General features: G+C 40.3%; 1 protein-coding gene across 1 annotated transcript; it reads left to right on the top strand.

The window, feature by feature from the left end:
• Positions 1 to 7525: 7525 nt before the first annotated feature.
• On the top strand, positions 7526 to 17553 carry sparcl1 (SPARC-like 1). The gene is made up of 10 exons (XM_062995390.1): positions 7526 to 7576; positions 8279 to 8740; positions 8786 to 9208; positions 10471 to 10591; positions 11584 to 11705; positions 13861 to 13981; positions 14632 to 14753; positions 15513 to 15661; positions 15744 to 15892; positions 17328 to 17553. Exons 1-10 carry the CDS (start codon positions 7526 to 7528, stop codon positions 17354 to 17356), a joined length of 1749 nt encoding a protein of 582 aa, XP_062851460.1. The 3' UTR covers positions 17357 to 17553.
• The last annotated feature ends 1112 nt before the right edge of the window (positions 17554 to 18665 follow it).

The raw sequence follows: 18665 nt of genomic DNA, 5'->3' as shown, positions 1-18665 counted from the left end.
CTTATTTGGTTCCCTGCATGCGTTCGCAGGAAGTACTCGTACTGTACAAACATATATATGCCCATAATGGCACCTCATAATCACGAGCAGGACTGTGGCCAGACGATCCCACAGACATACCATATTACCGTCTGCCCAAAAGAGGCCACGGCGAGTCAGACAGAAAACTCTGGGTTACAGATGAACAGAGAGAGCTTTCTCTGTCCGGTTTACTGTTTACATCAGCAAGCTGAAGTGTGTTGTTGAGAAAGTCAGACCGGTGGTTTATTTGTGTAAAACATCTACAGTGATGGGTGCTTAAGAGGGCAGTGTGGGTGCTGCATGATGCCAGGTTCCTAGGGACCAAACGTCAGCTCTGTTTACTGTCTCTGAGAAGTTTCATGTCATGCTTTAATCTTTGAGGCCAAAGGTCAATAAAAATTGCCACTAATTTGCCACTGGGAGTGTGAGAGTGAGTGATGGGTGAGTGTGGTGTTTCTACCAATCAATAAGTGTTCCACTAAATATATTTTTGTTTATGCATTTTCGCCCCTTTTTCTCCCTTTTACATTTTCAGCATTTAGCAGACGCTTGTATCCAAAGCAACTTACACAGTGAGCGGAACACGATGAGTAATTGAGGGTTAAGGGCCGTGCTCAGGGACCCAACAGTGGCAACTTGGTGGTGGCTGGGCTTGAACCGGCAACCTTCTGTTTACCAGTCCAGTACCTTAACCACTGAGCTATCACTGGCCCTTTTAGTGTACTCAATTCCCCGATTGCGTCATGCTTCCTCTCCACCAATGCCGATCCCCGCTCTGATTGAGGAGATCGAAGCTAACCCACGCCCCCTCCGATACATAGGCAGCAGTCATATGCATTTTGTCACCTACGCTTTGACGAGTGCAATGCGGATCAGCACTGTGTACAGAGAGACACACCCTGACAGCACTCTTTCCTCGTCTCTGTGCAGGCGCCATCAATCAGCCAGCAGAGGCCGTAGTTGCATCAGTTATGAGAGTCCCTAATATCCCACCACTATATGAACAACAGGCCAATCATTGTTCATGTGGCCGCTCAGCTGAGACTCGATACAATTAGAGATCCCAGTGTGTGTTTTACTGCTGCACCACCTGAGTTGCAGTCTTCCACTAAATAACACTGATTATTGTTTTGGACAAATTATTTGGACTTCATTCCATTATCACTGAGTTACCTTGGGCAGGGTTGCCGGGTTGCTCCTCTAGGGCGCATTCACATGAGCTTTAATGGAACAATCATATGCGCTTCGCGCTTCGCTCACCTCTAGCCTCTGCGCAAACCGATGCTTTGCTCAGTGCTAACATCATCAAAGTGTGAATATGGGACAAATCTGCATTTGTGTGGAATAACCGTCAGATCCAGTGTTACAGCTCCACATGTATCTGTGTTTATCTAGATTTTCCTCAATGTTTCACTTTTCACTTTTAACTAAAACGCTTATCGTTAAAAATAAAGCTTAACGTGGTTTAATGTAGCAAAAGAAGGAGACAGGAGCACTAAACTTCTCTTCATTATTACTGCTCATAAGTTCCTCCACTAATCAAATTCCTCACTCGTTTAGTACAATAAGTCACATTAAGCTTTGTTCATTCTGCCTGAGTCACTTTTACTGCATCATATTAAACAGTTCGTCTCAATGGAGGCGCTTAGAAAAGGTCAGTGGCAAACTGGGTCAAAGTTCAATCAGGTTAACTTTGATCCCATCGCGTCAAAAGTGTAGTGGCAAGCTACGCAGCACCTCCTCACTCCATAGGAAACAATGGCTCAGTCAGTGTGAAAGTGGTTTTGCTGCTTCTCATGTGAATGCACCCTAATCAACCAATCTTGCCTGTGTAGACGAGTACGCAAAAATTCACACAGACTTACTCCAAAATCTGACTGGAGGCTGTTATAACCACAAAAGGGGGGCAACTCTATTTTAGTGCCCTCATGTTTGGAATAGGATATTAAACAAAGATGTCCACATACTATTAGCCACAAAGTTCCTGTCCATTCATTATAGGACAGGACAGGAAGTTACCGGTTACACAAGATTCATCAGTTCAAGTTTAGAGAGAACATGCAAACTCCACATAGAAAGGACCTAGACCGCTCCACCTGGGAATCGAACCCGCCCTTGTAAATGTAAATATAAATGATTTGACTGAAGCACAGATTTGTTTTGAGGGCACTGAGCAAACGAGAACTTTCTATTCATCTCTATTGCATTATTTCATATACCCTTAAGAACACAGGACATAGGGGTCACATTGAAGAGCCAACTTACCTACTGTCATGTTTTGGTCGATGGAGGGAAACAGAGGCGTCCAAAAAACAAAGAAACCAACAAAAAACGTTTGACGTACGGCGGGAACTAACCAGACTTTACATATACAATACCTGGTGTCATGGATCAAACCCAGAACCCTGTTGATGAGTTACACATCATCAACGCCCTGCTGCTGCAAAAACAGAAAGCTAAGCGGATGTATCCTCGACAGTCTTGCGTATGTTATTGCAGCAGTTCTGAAGCCAGACTCCCAGTGTTAGTGGTATTTTGTGGTTTTAACCTCAGACTGGTTTTTGTGGAAGTGAGTTTGGATTTATGGATTTTATTGTGTCTGGCATCTAAACCTCGCTATACATTCTGACCATAAGTCATGGAAATGTTTCAAGAAAGAGACGCTGTACTTAAATCCAACCATGTCCTTACATATTTACAGTTATTTTACTGTAAAAAAAACACACACACACACACACACACACGCACACACACAGAAACACAAACAAAATGTGGTTTAAAATATGTTTAAGCATAATCGTTCCCCACTGCACAAAAAGCGAAGTTCATAAAGACGTGGTTTGTTGGGTTTGCACAGAGCCCTGAATTCAACCCCACTTAATATATTAAACATAGTTAAAATGAATTCGAGTGCTGATTTCACAGGTCGTAATCGTTAAATAGTCACAAATTACCGGATGATGGGGCAGATCGAGCCTCGCCCAGAGGCGCCCAGGTGAAACGCTCAACCACAGAGAAAAGTAGGACTGTTAGATAAAAGAGAAAAGTTAAAACATGCCAGCTACTTTGTCTACAGGCACGTGGACTCGGCCCACATTATACTGATCCATCTGTGAGTTTCCACTCAAAAAGATGCCTGTGTTCTTGAGTTCATAATGAGAAAATGCAGGCATATTAGCCGGCAGAAACAATAGTTCAGGATTTCACATTGTCATTATAGTGATTAAGTGTAGATTGATTGTGTAGATTGGCAATTATGTGCATTTAGATTAAAATTTACAGCTCAACTGTGTGCAAGTCAAGAAGTATGAATACTTAAAAAAGTTCATTAACGCCACATCTTAAATTAGATTATTGACCGATAAAACACAAAAATGCACACATACTATTAGAATTTATTTATTTATTAGGATTTTAACATCATGCCTTACACATTTTGGTTACATTCATGACAGGACAGGTAATAACAGCTTACACAAGATTCATCAGTTCAAGTTTAATATCAAACACAGTCATGGACAATTTTGTATCTCTAATTCACCTCACTTGCACGTCTTTGTACTGTAGAAGGAAACCCACACAGACACAGGAAGAACATGCAAACTCCACATAGAATGGACTCACACCGCGCCACCTGGAGATTGAACCCAGGACCTTCTTGCTGTGAGGCCACAGTGCTACCCACCGAGCCACCTACTGTTAAAACATAATGTCATGTTTAATAAATCCTGATTTTCTTGTCGTATTTTTTATCTGATTAAATTAAAACAAGTTAACATTAAATCTGATTGTTCAGACATCTGACCTAAATGAGATGTTTTACTGTGTTGTTAGCTTGCATGACAGATTTTTAATTTTCAGAATTTAAAATAAGCCCAAATATTTGGCTCTATCTAGTGGAACTCAGAGGTTTTGTTTAACTGTGGACGTGTGTAAAAGACAACTTGTTTTTTCTTTAAAGATGTTTAGAGGTTAAAGTAATTATTTAAATTACACGAAATGTAAAAATGCTATTATATTATATGTTACAGTATATACTATTATATACTGCATTATATGTTTAATATACTGATGGCCTGTACAGTTCTGTCAGAATTACTACAAGATTGTCAAATGGCGACTAATTTGAGGTAATTGAGATAACCACAACTAACTGTAATCCTTATAATCTTTATTTTTATTTGGCAAAGTACATTATTAAGGCATTACTGTAGGTCTGAGCCATTAAACTATGGCTGTTAAGCACAGTAGTGTTTGAGGTATTTTTTTTTTTAGCATTTCAGTAGTTGCTTTGTAAATTAATGTATTAAAAATATACGTAATTGTTCAACCCTGATTCTACAAATGTTGGGACCGTAAAATGGTAAAATGTAAATAAAAACAGAAAGCAGTTATTTATATGCAGTATTTATCATATACAGACTACTACATAAGTTCATAATGTACTGCCTTCAGCACATTTAAAAAAAGTTGGGACTTTAAAAGTTGGGCACAATAAGATTTGGAAACACAGTGCAGGGATTGATTGAATTGAAAAATAAATTCCTCTATAGACTGTTTCAGCAAATTCTGAAAATGCTGTCTTAACTTCTTTATGCACTGTAAAAATGGTCCTCATAGTTTCTAAACTTCATTAGAAAATTGGGAGCAAACTTGTACTGCCAAGACAAGCAAGATATTCAACTAATATCCTCAAACTAGAAACATCCAGCAAGAAAAAAGTGGTGTTGATAAGTTTTGACTTAGCAGGGTGTCCAAACCTTTGCACATGCCTGAATTAATGTTTTATTATTTAATTTAATTGCAGTGTAATATAAATTGTGCATTTTAATTAGCAGTATAGTTATATTTTTGGCAAAATATATAATATAGCAAGGGATGCTCCACCCAAAGTTAACATTTGATCTCAGTCAGGACTCTCTTTCATTGGGACTGGGTTCTGATTGGGACTTTGTGCCCCCTGCAGCCTCCTTCCTGTAGCCGAGTGCCAGGATGTTTTCTTTGGTTGGTGGTGGTGGGAATCAGTGTGTTATTAGAAGAGATGAGCGGTGTGTATTAGAACAGCGACTCCTTCCCATCCCATCCAGACCTGAAATACTTATCAAGAGTTCTGGGCTGTTCTTCAGTTCCAGGTAAAGTTCTTTATAGGTTCTAATATCTGTGTTATAGATGTATAGATCGTGTTCCTTCAAACCTGTTGCTGATTAATGTGCCTCCTGCAGAAAAAAGAGATTGTTTTATCATAAACAGGTTCATTTTATTTTTAATGTAATAAAATATACTTTTATTAGTACACGTTTATTTATACCCCAGAAAAAAAACCTTAGACTTTTAAAACAGGTGAAAGCAACAGAAAGAAATAAATCTACTTCTGTCAGTGGTCTTTTCATGCACATTTCTGAGTTTTTACATCTTATTTTACAACTAAATACTATTTTTATTTCTGCTAAAGGATTTTAAGAAAAGCAAACAGTTTGTGATAAATGTAACAGTTAAGTGACCCATTAATAAGAAACATTGGTAGTTCTGAGTATAAACCTTTACTTTTAGGATTCATATCTGATTTCAGTTTTAGTAGGTAATTCAATTTATTCTGACATTTTTTTGTTTTAAAAATATTATTTTATTTGCAGTTTTGGATAACTATAATAACCTCACTGATCACGTCTATCTTCTGGCAGACAGTAGACATTTAAAAAGTTACAAATGATTCCTTGGACCTTGGAGAGTAAAAGCTATAGACTTAAAAATACAATGATTAACTGTCTTAATGCCAATAGACTATTTAAAAGGCATGTCAAATAAAGTTTACTTCTTTGTTTACTTGAAACCATTGAATAGCTGATTTGAATTGTTTACATGGTCAGATTAGAAATTAGAAGCTTTTTGACCATATTTGTAAAAATTATGTATAAATAAAAAGGTACAGAAAATAACCTAATACAAATAGTTAAATATGAAGGAGGATCTGTGATGCCTTGAGGCTTTTTTCACCAAAAGCCCTCAGAACATTGTTATATGTATATACAACATCATGGACTTCCCAAAGTTTTAAATAAAACAGTGTATTTTAGTTACTGATACATTGTTAGATCCTTCATTTACATTTTTGGCATTTAGCAGACACTTTTTATCCAAAGTATACAGTTTAAGCAATCCAGGGTTAAGGGCCTTGCTTAAGGGCCCAACATTGTCAACCTGGCAGTAGTGGGGTTTGAACCAGTGACCTTCTATTTACTAGTCCAGTACTTTAACCATTCGGCTACAACTGCCCTTTACGAATGTTAAGTGACAGTGGCTCAACAGTGGCTGCACTGCACGGGCTTCAAACCCACAATCTTCTGTTCAACAGCCCAAAGCTCGACCCACTAGGCTACCACTGTGATGAAAATATACTAAAATCCACAAAAAATTTATCAGCGGTTAGGGTACTAGACTAGTGATCAGAAGGTTGCCGGTTCAAGCCCCACATGCCAGGTTATCACTGTTGGGCTCCTGATCAAGGCCCTTAACCCTTGATTGTATTCAGTGATAATTGTGGATAAAAGCATCTGCTAAATGCTGCGAATGTAAATCCAATCTCATGTCCATACAAAGTAATAAATGCCAACTAGATTGAAATAGATTTAATTCTTGTAATATTTTTACTCCGGTTAAAAAAGATGCATTTTTTCCACCAAACCAGTGCATGACTGAGCTACTTCACCACAAAGACATTGTTGATTGTTCATGTTTGCCTATCTGAACAATGTCCCCATGTGGCCCCCATCTAGACACACATTGTCCTCTTTGACTGATCCAGCAGAGGTCCGCTGTCTCTCTGATCCAGTAGAGACGTTTGTGTGCACAGCCGTGTCTCTTTTTCCAGTCTGCTAGCTTCCGATGTTTGCTCTGCTCCTCTGGTTTGAAATGCCAATTCTGAGCGAGGTGGTTTTCCTTGGCATGTCGTCTTGACAACCTAGATGGTTTTGGTCCAGGGTTGGGATGGCGGACGGATGGTCGGCATGCTGATGAACACTGTTTGGTGTGAGAACAGCAGAGAGAACTTCACTTTGGTCACATTAGTACCAAATAATGAAGAAAACAAAGAAAACAAAGTACAAAATAGAAGTAACTACAAAAATATAGAAAAAATTAAGCTTAAAGTGAATTGAATAAGTAGAAGGGGTGTGTACATACTTTTGGCCGTATTATATACGAATATATACGAGCAGCTTTTTTGCTAGTAATACATAAAACATGATTTATTTCACAATTTTAAGTGTCATTTACAGCTACGTTTGGCTGGTAAAGTGCTAACTAAACATTCCTAAACAACTAGTTACAGTGTCTGTTCATACAGCTTATTTAAAATACCATAAAGCATTTATTATTAAGCCAATTAGTACAGCTTATACAGCAGTAGATTTACTCTCAGTATGCCATAACATGAAGTTGTTCAAGAATACGATACAATTTTATGAGGATGTAGAATCACCGTCATGTTTCTGACCTGCTTACAGGTATGAAGGTTTTTCTCCAGTGTCTCTTCCTGTTGGCATCGTTATCAGTGTCAGTAAGTAAAACAACACTTTCTATGATTGTATTTTGTTCATAGTGAGCCTTTTGACCTCCCTTGTGTGCCTTAAAGATGCCCGGCTAGGTTAATAGCACAGCTGAGATTCTAAACTGTGAGCTTTAGCTGTCCACAGTGGTGGACTGGTGTGGTGGCATCCTGAGGAGCGCAGCAAGGCGCATGAATTAGGCATGAATGAATGAATGAATGAGCAATGCTGGCATACAATGGACAGGTCTGTGAGAGTTACACAGTTAAACAAGTTACATAATGCATTTCACTTGTAATAATCCCACTGTAAAAGTGATTTGGCACTTTTTAAATAAGAAGTTGCAGTTTTGTATGGCTGTGATGGACTGGCGCCCGGTCCAGGATCTTACTGTGTGCCTTGCGCCCATTGAAAAGCTGGGATAAGCTCCAGCACCCCCCATGACCCTGATTGGATAAGCGGTTAAGACAGTGAGTGAGTGAGAGAGTGAGTTTTGTATGGTTTACAATGTTTAAAATAAGTTCCAGTGCAAGCAATATGGGCATTAGTGTTTAAGGTATTGGACTAGCAATCAGAAGGGCGCTGGTTCAAGCCTCACCACTATCAGGTTGCACTGTTGGGCCCTTGAGCAAGGCCCTTAAACAATATACTTTTACAGTACTGTTAGTTGCTTTAGATTAAAGCTTTGAAGTAATTCATTATTTGTTGTCTAGGAGGGTAAGACGGCACAGATTAATGAGGGCAAATATTCCATTCTGCCAACTTTCCTCCCATTCGAGGCAAGCAGTCGAGAACCAGACGATGAAAACATGAACAAAGAGACCTCAGATGATGGAGAGCTAGCAGAGCAATTAATCTCAGGAGCTCCAGACGTATCTGATGAAGATCAGCGAAGAACTGCTGTTCTTTTAAGTGAAGAGGCGCTTACTGAACTTCTACAGGATGTGGAGGAAGACAATGAAGATGATGGTCAAGACAAACAAAAGGTGACAGGATTAATAACGGAGACGAGGGTTTCTCAAAAGGAAGAACAGTGGGAGCAACCAAAAGAACAAGTCGTAAGCAGTACTGATTTAGAAATACCTTTGGATTTACAATATGATTCTAATAGTGAGGCAACAGATGCTTTTCAAAGTGAGTTTAAGGAAAATGTTCCACTGTCTGTCCAGGTTTTGGTGGGTCATAAAGACACAAAAATGGATGCAAACAAATCTCTGGAGGACGTTCTTCCCACAGCCATGATGGACTATGATTATCAACAGTCCAACCAAGACCCAGAGGATCCCAAAGATGAAATCCAAGAAACTCCAGCAGACCCAACGGTTCCGACGTATCCACAATGGTCTTTAAACGACCCGAACAATGTAGGTGAAGACCGAGACAAAGGGAACAAAGAATCAGAGCTCCAAGATGACAGAAATAGTACAGAACTGGTAGAAAAACAAACAGAGGAGATAAAAAATGAAAGCACCATTGATGCTAAGAGCAAGGACAAGAAGAAAAGAAAGAGACACCATCTGATAAAGGTGCAGAATGACCAGGTCCCCACAGAGGATGGTCAACACCAAGATCTTGAGATAAAGGCAGATATCACAGTCAACACAGCAGAAACGACACACAGGAAAAGAAAGAATTGGAAATGGGTAAGCATGTCATCCTTATGTATTATGGACAAATTACTTTTAAGATTTTATATCCATTGTTTTTTTTTTTCATTAAGCTGTTGTCAATACCCTTGATCACACAACATCTAACTAATCAGGAAGGGTGAGGACTGGACCAACTCCCAATCTAGTCATATCCAATTATCCGATTGCATTTCGCTACCTCTCCTGCTGCAGACCTCCACTCCTGGCCGCTTCTTTTCACCTGCACAAGGTGGGTTCAAATGGAGATCCGTATCGTGCACAGAGAGTCACGCACCAATTCCTGTTATCTCTGCAAGTACCATCGATCAGCCAGCAGAGGTCGTAATTGCAGCACTTCAACCCGTGAATACGCCAAATGTTGTCCAGACCAAGACCTCTGTTTGTTTTGCCCCATTCACAATGTACAGGATGGTAAGAGAGGCAAAAAATCACCTTGGTGGTCAACTATTATCAGACGTCGCTCTGTCCCGAATGATTATTTATAAGGCTTTCCTCTTATCAACCACAAACACAAGAGCCTGGAGTTTGCTAAATGGAGGCACCATTGATCAGCCAGCAGAGTTCGTAATTGCAGCACTTGAACCCGTGAACAATTCACTTGTTGTCCATATAGGCATTCGTTAGTGGTGCCAGAGGCCAGAGGCATTCCATTAAACATTTTTTGAAATACTGTGTCCACTCACTGTCCACTCTATTAGACACTCCTACCTAGTTGCTCCACCTTGTAGATGTAAAGTCAGAGACGATCGCTCATCTATTGCTGCTGTGTGAGTTGGTCATCTTCAGACCTTTATCAGTTGTCGCAGGACGCTGCCCACAGGGCGCTGTTGGCTGGATATTTTTGGTTGGTGGACTATTCTCAGTCCAGCAGTGACAGTGAGGTGTTTAAAAACTCCAGCAGTGCTGCTGTGTCTGATCCACTCATACCAGCACAACACACACTAACACACCACCACCATCAGTGTCACTGCAGTGCTGAGAATGATCTACCACCTAAATAATACCTGCTCTGTGGTGGTCCTGTGGGGGTCCTGACCATTGAAGAACAGCATGAAAGGGGGGTAACAAAACATGCAGAGAAACATATGGACTACAGTCAGTAATTGTAGAACTACAAAGTACTTCTATATGGTAAGTGGAGCTGATAAAATCGTCAGTGAGGTGGTTTTAATGTTATGGCTGATCGGTGTATATTTAATTGTAAAGTTTATGCTCTTATATCGTTCTACATGCATTTTTTCTGCTGCTCTCCACAGACTTCTCTATTAGGTCTGAACCCAGTGCAGATCAGAGCTGCGATGGATCTTTTCCCCAGAATCAGACCCACATCACAAACCAAACACAGAGCCGGAATCGATGGACAGGCAGCTCCGAATGGTGAGTGATTTCCGGACTGATCAGGAATCTGCTGAGCTCGAGTTTCTTTATTACACCAACACACACTATCACAGAAGAGCGAGCAGCTAGCCAAACAAACCGCTTGCCATCTCAGCTACTGGGCTTATGGAGGCATTAGGATGGGATTAAGTTCTGCCTAAACTGAAGAATGTACAGTCTTTATATAAAGTCCCCTCAACAAATATTGGCACCACTGGTAGAACTGAGTAAAGCAAGATATAGGAAATTATACTTTAGATAAATTAACTTAATCTACTGAAATAATGAGAAAAATCCAACATGTATTATCAAGAAATTATTATTTTTAACAAAACACACATGCAGCTATTATTGACACCCCTAAAAATCTATTGGGGTGTACACAGATTAGCCATAACATTAAAACCACCTCCTTGTTTCTACACTCACTGTCCATTTTATCAGCTCCACTTATCATATAGAAGAGCTTTGTAGTTCTACAATTACTGACTGTAGTCCATCTGTTTCTCTACATAGCCTGCTTTCACCCTGTTCTTCAATGGTCAGGAGCCCCACAGGACCACCACAGAGCAGGTATTATTTAGGTGTTGGGTCATTCTCAGCAATCTTAACATAAGAGTCTGGAGTTTGCTAAATGCCACTGGGACTGGAACCATGTTCAATAATCAGAGGAAATAAAAATTGAGCTTCTTGGCAACAAACACTCAAGGTGGGATTAGTTTAAAAAGATGAATGACCACTCGGAAGAAGCTCACATGAGCTGTTTAGTATGGTGGAGGGTCTGTGATGTTGTGGGGCTGTTCCTCCAAAAGCCCTTGGAATCATGGACTCCATAAATACCATGACAGTTTAATTCAAGAAACTAAAAACAGGCTGATCTTCCAGCCAAAACACGTGTCCAGATCAACATCAAAAACGGTTCCCTAGACTCAAAATCAAAAGCAAATACTTTCCGTGTAAGTCCATAAAACGTTTCTTTATTTTTTGTTTAGATCCGTGTAGAAATGTCCACTGTAAAAGAGGAAAAACGTGTGAGCTGAAGGATGAAAAAACGCCCGTCTGTGTTTGTCAGGAACCTGCAGATTGTTCTTCAAGTCTTGGAAAGTTTGACCAGGTGAGTACAGAGGTTTAACCACAGGATGCATTATATATACACCGATCAGCCATAACATTAAAACCACCTCCTTGTTTCTACACTCACTGTCCATTTCATCAGCTCCACTTATCATATAGAAGCACTTTGTACATATCTTTTTTAGCCTGCTTTCACCCTGTTCTTCAATGGTCAGGACCCCCACAGGACCACCACAGAGCAGGTATTATTTGGGTGGTGGATCATTCTCAGCACTGCAGTGTCACTGACATGGTGGTGGTGTGTTAGTGTGTGTTGTGCTGGTATGAGTGGATAAGACACAGCAGCACTGCTGGAGTTTTTAAACACCTCACTGTCACTGCTGGACTCAAAATAGTCCACCAACCAAAAATATCCAGCCAACAGTGGTGACCACTGATGAAGGTCTAGAAGATGACCGACTCAAACAGCAGCAATAGATGAGCGATCGTCTCCGACTTTACATCTACAAGGTGGACCAACTAGGAATGAGTGTCTAATAGAGTGGACAGTGAGTGGACATGGTATTTAAAAACTCCAGCAGCGCTGCTGTGTCTGATCCACTCATACCAGCACAACACACACTAACACACCACCACCATGTCAGTGTCACTGCAGTGCTGAGAATCATCCACCACCTAAATAATACCTGCTCTGTGGTGGTCCTGTGGAGGTCCTGACCATTGAAGAACAGCATGAAAGGGGGCTAACAAAGCATGCAGAGAAACAGATGGACTACAGTCAGTAATTGTAGAACTACAAAGTGCTTCTATATGGTAAGTGGATCTGATAAAATGGACAGTGAGTGTAGAAACAAGGAGGTGGTTTTAATGTTACGGCTGATCGGTGTATAATTTGCACAAATATGGACATATGTAAAAAGCTTTTCCAGAAGAGAGAGAGCTCTCAAAGCTGAAAAGAGCGAGTGGGACTCCAAATTAATGCCCGTGGTTTTGTAATGGCACGTCCAACAAGCTCACGCTAATTGAAATCATTTGCTGTATGAATTATGATTAGCCTACATTTACATTTGACAAAGCGGTGAAATTCGTACATTAATGGCACAAACCATGTGATCAAAAATTCATGTTCAACACTTAAAAATCCTTCCACATGAAAAGTCATCCCGTCCTGTAAGCCTTTATTTAGTTATTCATTCTTTAAGAGCTTATATAATATTCTGTATTGCCGGGTGCCATGGAGCTGAAGGGCTGCATGTAGTGCTTGAGGATTTACCTAATTTTAACTATAAGCTGAGATCTATGGTCCAAGTTTTACTCTAGATTAAAAAGTAAGGCCACTGTGTTTCTGTACATGACATGAGCATAACAGTGTTTACAGTACTGTGACAGTTAGTCTGAGCAACTTAGGGTTAAAAGCCTTGCTCAAGGGCCCAACAGCAGCAACCTGGCAGTGCTGGGGCTTGAACCAGCGACCTTCTGATTACTAGTCCACTATCTTAAGCTCTAGGCTAATTTAAGCATTTGAGGACTAAGGTGGGAGTTAACTCGGTGGCAGTTGGGCTTGAACCAGCAACCTTCCGATTAATAGTCCAACAGCTTAACCACCAGGCTACCACTGTTTACGTTTTTATAATGTCGTGTGCTGCTGACTGGTCCACATTTGAATTTATTTTGAACCTCACAGCAAGAAGGTCCTGGGTTTGATCCCCAGGCGGGGCGGTCCGGGTCCTTTATGTGCGGAGTTTGCATGTTCTCCCCGTGTCTGTGTGGGTTTCCTCCGTCAGGTTAATTGGAGACACTGAATTGCCCTATAGGTGTGTGTGTGTGTGTGTGTGTGCCCTGCGATGGACTGGCGCCCCGTCCAGGGTGTTACTGTGTGCCTTGCGCCCATTGAAAAGCTGGGCTAGGCTCCAGCACCCCCCCGCGGCCCTGATTGGATAAGCGGTAAAGAAAGTGAGTGAGTGAGTAAATCTATTATTTATCGGCAATTAAATGCTTCCAGCTTTGCAGCAACAGTTTAGGGCCACAAATCCCCACATACATACTTCAAAGCCTTATGAGAAGCCCTCCTACAACAGTGGCTGTTGTTAATACTGAAGATCACCTGTAGGTCACTTTATTTTACAACTATTTGTTTTTTAAACAGGATGTCCAAGCAGCTCATGGTCAGGTGTCCGAATACTTTTGTGTTGTAGGTTTGTGGAACTGATAACCGGACGTACGATTCGTCCTGCCAGCTGTTCGCCACCAAGTGCAGCCTCGATGGCAGCAAAAAAGGACACAGACTGCATCTTGACTACGCCGGTTCTTGCAAATGTAAGCTAACCTGTTTTTAATCTACAAACTTGATTATTTGTGGTGTAATAAGAGTAGCCAAAACCACTCAGTTTTTTACTCAAGTAATAACTAGTCTTCTTTAACCAGTTGACTTTTTGTTGGGACATTTTTAAGACAACACATCTCAGATCCTAAATGTCAAATGTCAAAACCAATCTAAAATGCTCCTCGTCTTCTTTCCCCTGCCTTAAAACATAACTGTTACACCTACATTAATGTTCCCCAATTATTGGATAAACGCGGCGGCTCCAAAGACACAAAAACTAGACGCAAATGCAGAGGATTTCAGGTGCGCTGGGAGTTCACAGGGAAGTGGGTATGTTTAATTTAAGGAAGTATATTAATCTTCTCATTAGGATTATTAAGTGGTGAGTGAAATTGGCACTGTTGACGACAGATCATTAATCCCTCAAATAAAAAGGAAGTGGAATTATTATAAATCAGGAAGCTCTGTTATTTTTTTATTAGTTTTATTACAAAAGAGTCCCTGACCCCATGTTTGCATATTTTTACTACATCTGGCCTCCAACAAGAAAAGTTTGGACACCCCTGATTTTCACAATCCTCAGTTCATTATCCACAGCTGGTCATGCTCTGTATGTAAGTAGATGTGTTTGTATGTTTTTCAGTTATTCCACCATGTGCTGAGGCGGAGCTGGTACAGTTTCCACTGCGTATGAGGGACTGGTTAAAGAACGTCCTGCTGCAGCTCAACCAACAGGATCTCCTAACAGCCAAGCAGAGATTCAAAGTGCTGATTAATCCTATTAAATCCTATTACAGCTTTCTATTCAGACGTGGGAAAATGTTATTTACACTGATTTTGTCCATTTTATCAGCTCCACTTACCATATAGAAGCACTTTGTAGTTCTACAATTACTGACTGTAGTCCACTGTTTCTCTGTGTGCTTTGTTAGACCCCTTTCACCCTGTTCTTCAATGGTCAGGACCCCCACAGGATCACTACAGAGCAGGTATTATTTAGGTGGTGGATCATTCTCAGCACTGCAGTGACACTGACATGGTGGTGGTGTGTTAGTGTGTGTTGTGCTGGTATGAGTGGATCAGACACATGCTGGAGTTTTTAAACACCTTACTGTCACTGCTGGACTGAGAATCGTCCACCAACCAAAAATATCCAGCCAACAGCGACCCGTGGGCAGCGTCCTGTGACCACTGATGAAGGTCTAGAAGATGACTCAAACAGCAGCAATAGATGAGCGATCGTCTCTGACTTTACATCTACAAGGTGGACCAACTAGGTAGGAGTGTCTAATAGAGTGGACAGTGAGTGGACACGGTATTTACAAACTCCAGCATTGAAGAACAGCATGAAAGGGGGCTAACAAAGCATGCAGAGAAACAGATGGACTACAGTCAGTAATTGTAGAACTACAAAGTGCTTCTATATGGTAAGTGGAGCTGATAAAATGGACAGTGAGCGTAGAAACAAGGTGGTTTTAATGTTATCGCTGATCGGTGTATCTGAATTGTGTGTGTCCCTGTTAGGTCCAGAAGATATATGAGAGTGAGAGGAATCTCCATGTAGGTGATCAACCTGCAGAGCTGTTAGCTCTGAACTTTGAGAAGAACTACCACATGTACATCTACCCAGTGCACTGGCAGTTCGCACAACTGGACCAGCATCCATCAGACAGGTACATTGTACTGTGTAGGGACTTAAATGTTTATTGCTTGCCTTTCATTCACAGTGGTCATCTAACGGCTCCTGTTTTTCAGGTTCTTGTCTCACTCTGAGCTCGCTCCTCTTCGTGCTCCTCTGGTTCCCCTGGAGCACTGCGCTTCGGTGTTTTTCTACCAATGTGATGCAGACGAGGACAAGCTGCTGTCGTTTAGAGAGTGGTGTCATTGTTTCAGCATCAAGGATGGTAAGAGAAGATCAAACTGCTTAACCTGCCTAAGCCTCCTGCGATCTTTAAATTTACATACAGCTTCTACCTTTGGGGTCAATTTCACACCAGCGACTTAAACCTTCATGATTATAATTAAAATTGTAATCCAAGTTTGTGTCAGGTACTTTATATTTTGTTCTTGACTACCTAAATAGCCCTTTAAAAAAAACATACCTCCACCCACCCTTATATATTTTCCATACCCAAAATAAACAGTAGCGTGATGGAGAGGTTTAACCTCATATACACGGAGGGTTAAAAACTGTTTACAGATCCCGTCAGCTGTTCTCGGCTTTATTACTTACGGCTCAGAGATGTCAGACAGGGTGAGCAGTGACCAATCTGTCGAGGGCTGAAATTTCATTTCCACTCCGGTGCTGTCCACTTATAAGGCATGGAAAAACAAACAGAGCAAAGAATTGTGGGACAACAATATAAACAGTGTGGGATATAGGAATGTCAAGAGCTGCAGCTGAGCTGAGTTAGCTCCAGATATATTATTACCCTGGGTAACAAAACATCAAATTAATCAAAGTTTATTTATCATATTCATACATGGTATAACTGACAGTAAAATGCTTTGGTAAGTGCTTGGCCACATAAGTAATTAAGTAAAAAGAAAATTTGTCTGTCTGTCTGTCCGTCCGTCCGTCCGTCTCTCTATCCACCCACTCGTCTGTCTGTCTGTCTGTCTGTCTGTCTGTCTGTCTGTCTGTCTGTCTGTCCGTCCGTCCGTCCGCCTGCCGGGATGGATGTACAAATGTAAACATAATGGTGTACAAAACAGTGGAAGTATTGATTGTTTACACACACATGTATCGGTATGTGTTACGATAGTCCTAGTTGCTATTATGTTTGAGGGCCCGAATAGCTTGCAGTAAAAAAGCTCCTTCTCATCCTTTCTGTGTTGGTCTTCAGGGAGCAAAATCGCTTCCCTGACCGCAACAAAGAAAAAAGTTAATTATTGGGATGGTTGGAGTCCTTCACTTTCCTCTGGGCCTTGGACCACCATCTTTAGGCTGCAGGTCAGGGACCTTGATCCGGACGATGCACTCAGCTGATCGCACCACCCTCTGTCCTGGATAACTATATAAATAAAAATGTCTCTATGGTCGGTTAGTTTTATGTTATTCTTAAACTAACTGAATAAATATAAAATATAAAGTGAATTTATTTAATTAAGAAAAACACATTTTTGGCACCTTTCCATTTAGTACTTTGTACAACCTCTATTTGCCAACATGACACCACAGTTCTATTATATACTTTACATATTTTTTTTTAAATTTTGTCCACATTTTGAACTTAAAATATGTAGTAGATGCTAAACCCCCTATCATTGTACATTATATTCACTGCACCTAAGTTAATAATTGATTTCTCTCTTTTCTTCTTGATTTAACACCCACAGAGGACATGGACACAAATCTACTGTTCTGATGCTCTGAAGTCTCAAAGAGTCTCAACAAAAAGTCTCGACAAAGTGTCTCAAAGAGGAGGAACACATCTGGAGGTAGTAGAACAAATATGATGGTCAGCTTTTGGATACAATTCTTCAGAAAAATGTCAGCTGTACACTGTTACTTGTTTTGTTCCAGTATATAGATTAAGATGTTTTGTCTGTAGCTACGTAATAAAGAACATAAAAAATAAAATTGTGATTTTTCTTGACCATGAAAAGCAAAAAGTTGTTTTTTTATCAAGTAATAAATGCTAAATAATATAAATGTAATTCGTTCATTAATATTTACAAATGGGTCACTGTGTCAATTTTTATTATTATTATTTGACCAGCATTTATTGTCATTATTTCAAAACAGCAGTTTTATTAATTTTTATAGGTTAATATTTATATGGTGGGGCCCAATCAAAATTACACTAGAAGATGAGATAATACTTAAAATATCAAGATTTATCTTTATTCATACATGGCATAATTACTGGGTGGAAAGAAATAAAGACTGCACATGCTGTCGAGACATTTTGGTGGCACATGTTCACTTATCCTCTTGGCAAAAAAGATGTGCAAATCAAAACAGTTATTCTGACTAATCACCTAATTGATATGATGAGACATTCTATTATTATTCTTTAGGATGATTATTTCTCCATTCATGGGGCAGGAGGGGTCAGTAAAAAGTTTTTCCACACCATGATCTGTTTATATTCCTGCAATCGAACACAACCACGCTATAAACTACCAATAAAATCTAAATCCAATACAAGGTTCTGTGGAATGAATTTAATATTCCGTTTCTCCTCTCAGGTATGTTCTAATGTGAAAAGTAGATGGCAGTATTGGCCTGTAAGTATTGCCCTTGTGTTTTCCTTCAGCCTGTAGATGGCAATGTTGTTTTTTCGGCTAAACTTTTTCGGTCCATATTACTGCAGGGTACTAATTTATTTACACTTATCTCTCCTCTGCCAAGGATGTTATTAGCATTAATTAATCAATCAGCTATTTACTTGCCTTTCCCCTCTACATGTTCTTACCCCCTCAGCTCAATGCCCTGTTCGTGTCCCAGACTTTACCTCTCGTGGGTCAAACACCTTTTTTTTTCCCCTGTGCTGCGCTAGTTTTGCAGAGCCGGCGGTCTTCTCTAATGGGATTTAATGTCTGGAGAAACATTTAAGGGATTTTGATCCCTTGATTTTGAAGCTCCGTAGAAGCATAGTTTTAAAGGACAGGCCTGATTAGTGCTCTGTCAATGGTGGAGTGGCTCACTATATCACACATATGATGCTGTTT

This window comes from Trichomycterus rosablanca, chromosome 5 (assembly GCF_030014385.1).
Source record: "Trichomycterus rosablanca isolate fTriRos1 chromosome 5, fTriRos1.hap1, whole genome shotgun sequence".
Lineage (NCBI taxonomy): Eukaryota > Metazoa > Chordata > Actinopteri > Siluriformes > Trichomycteridae > Trichomycterus > Trichomycterus rosablanca.
This window is presented reverse-complemented; position numbering and strand designations above follow the sequence as displayed.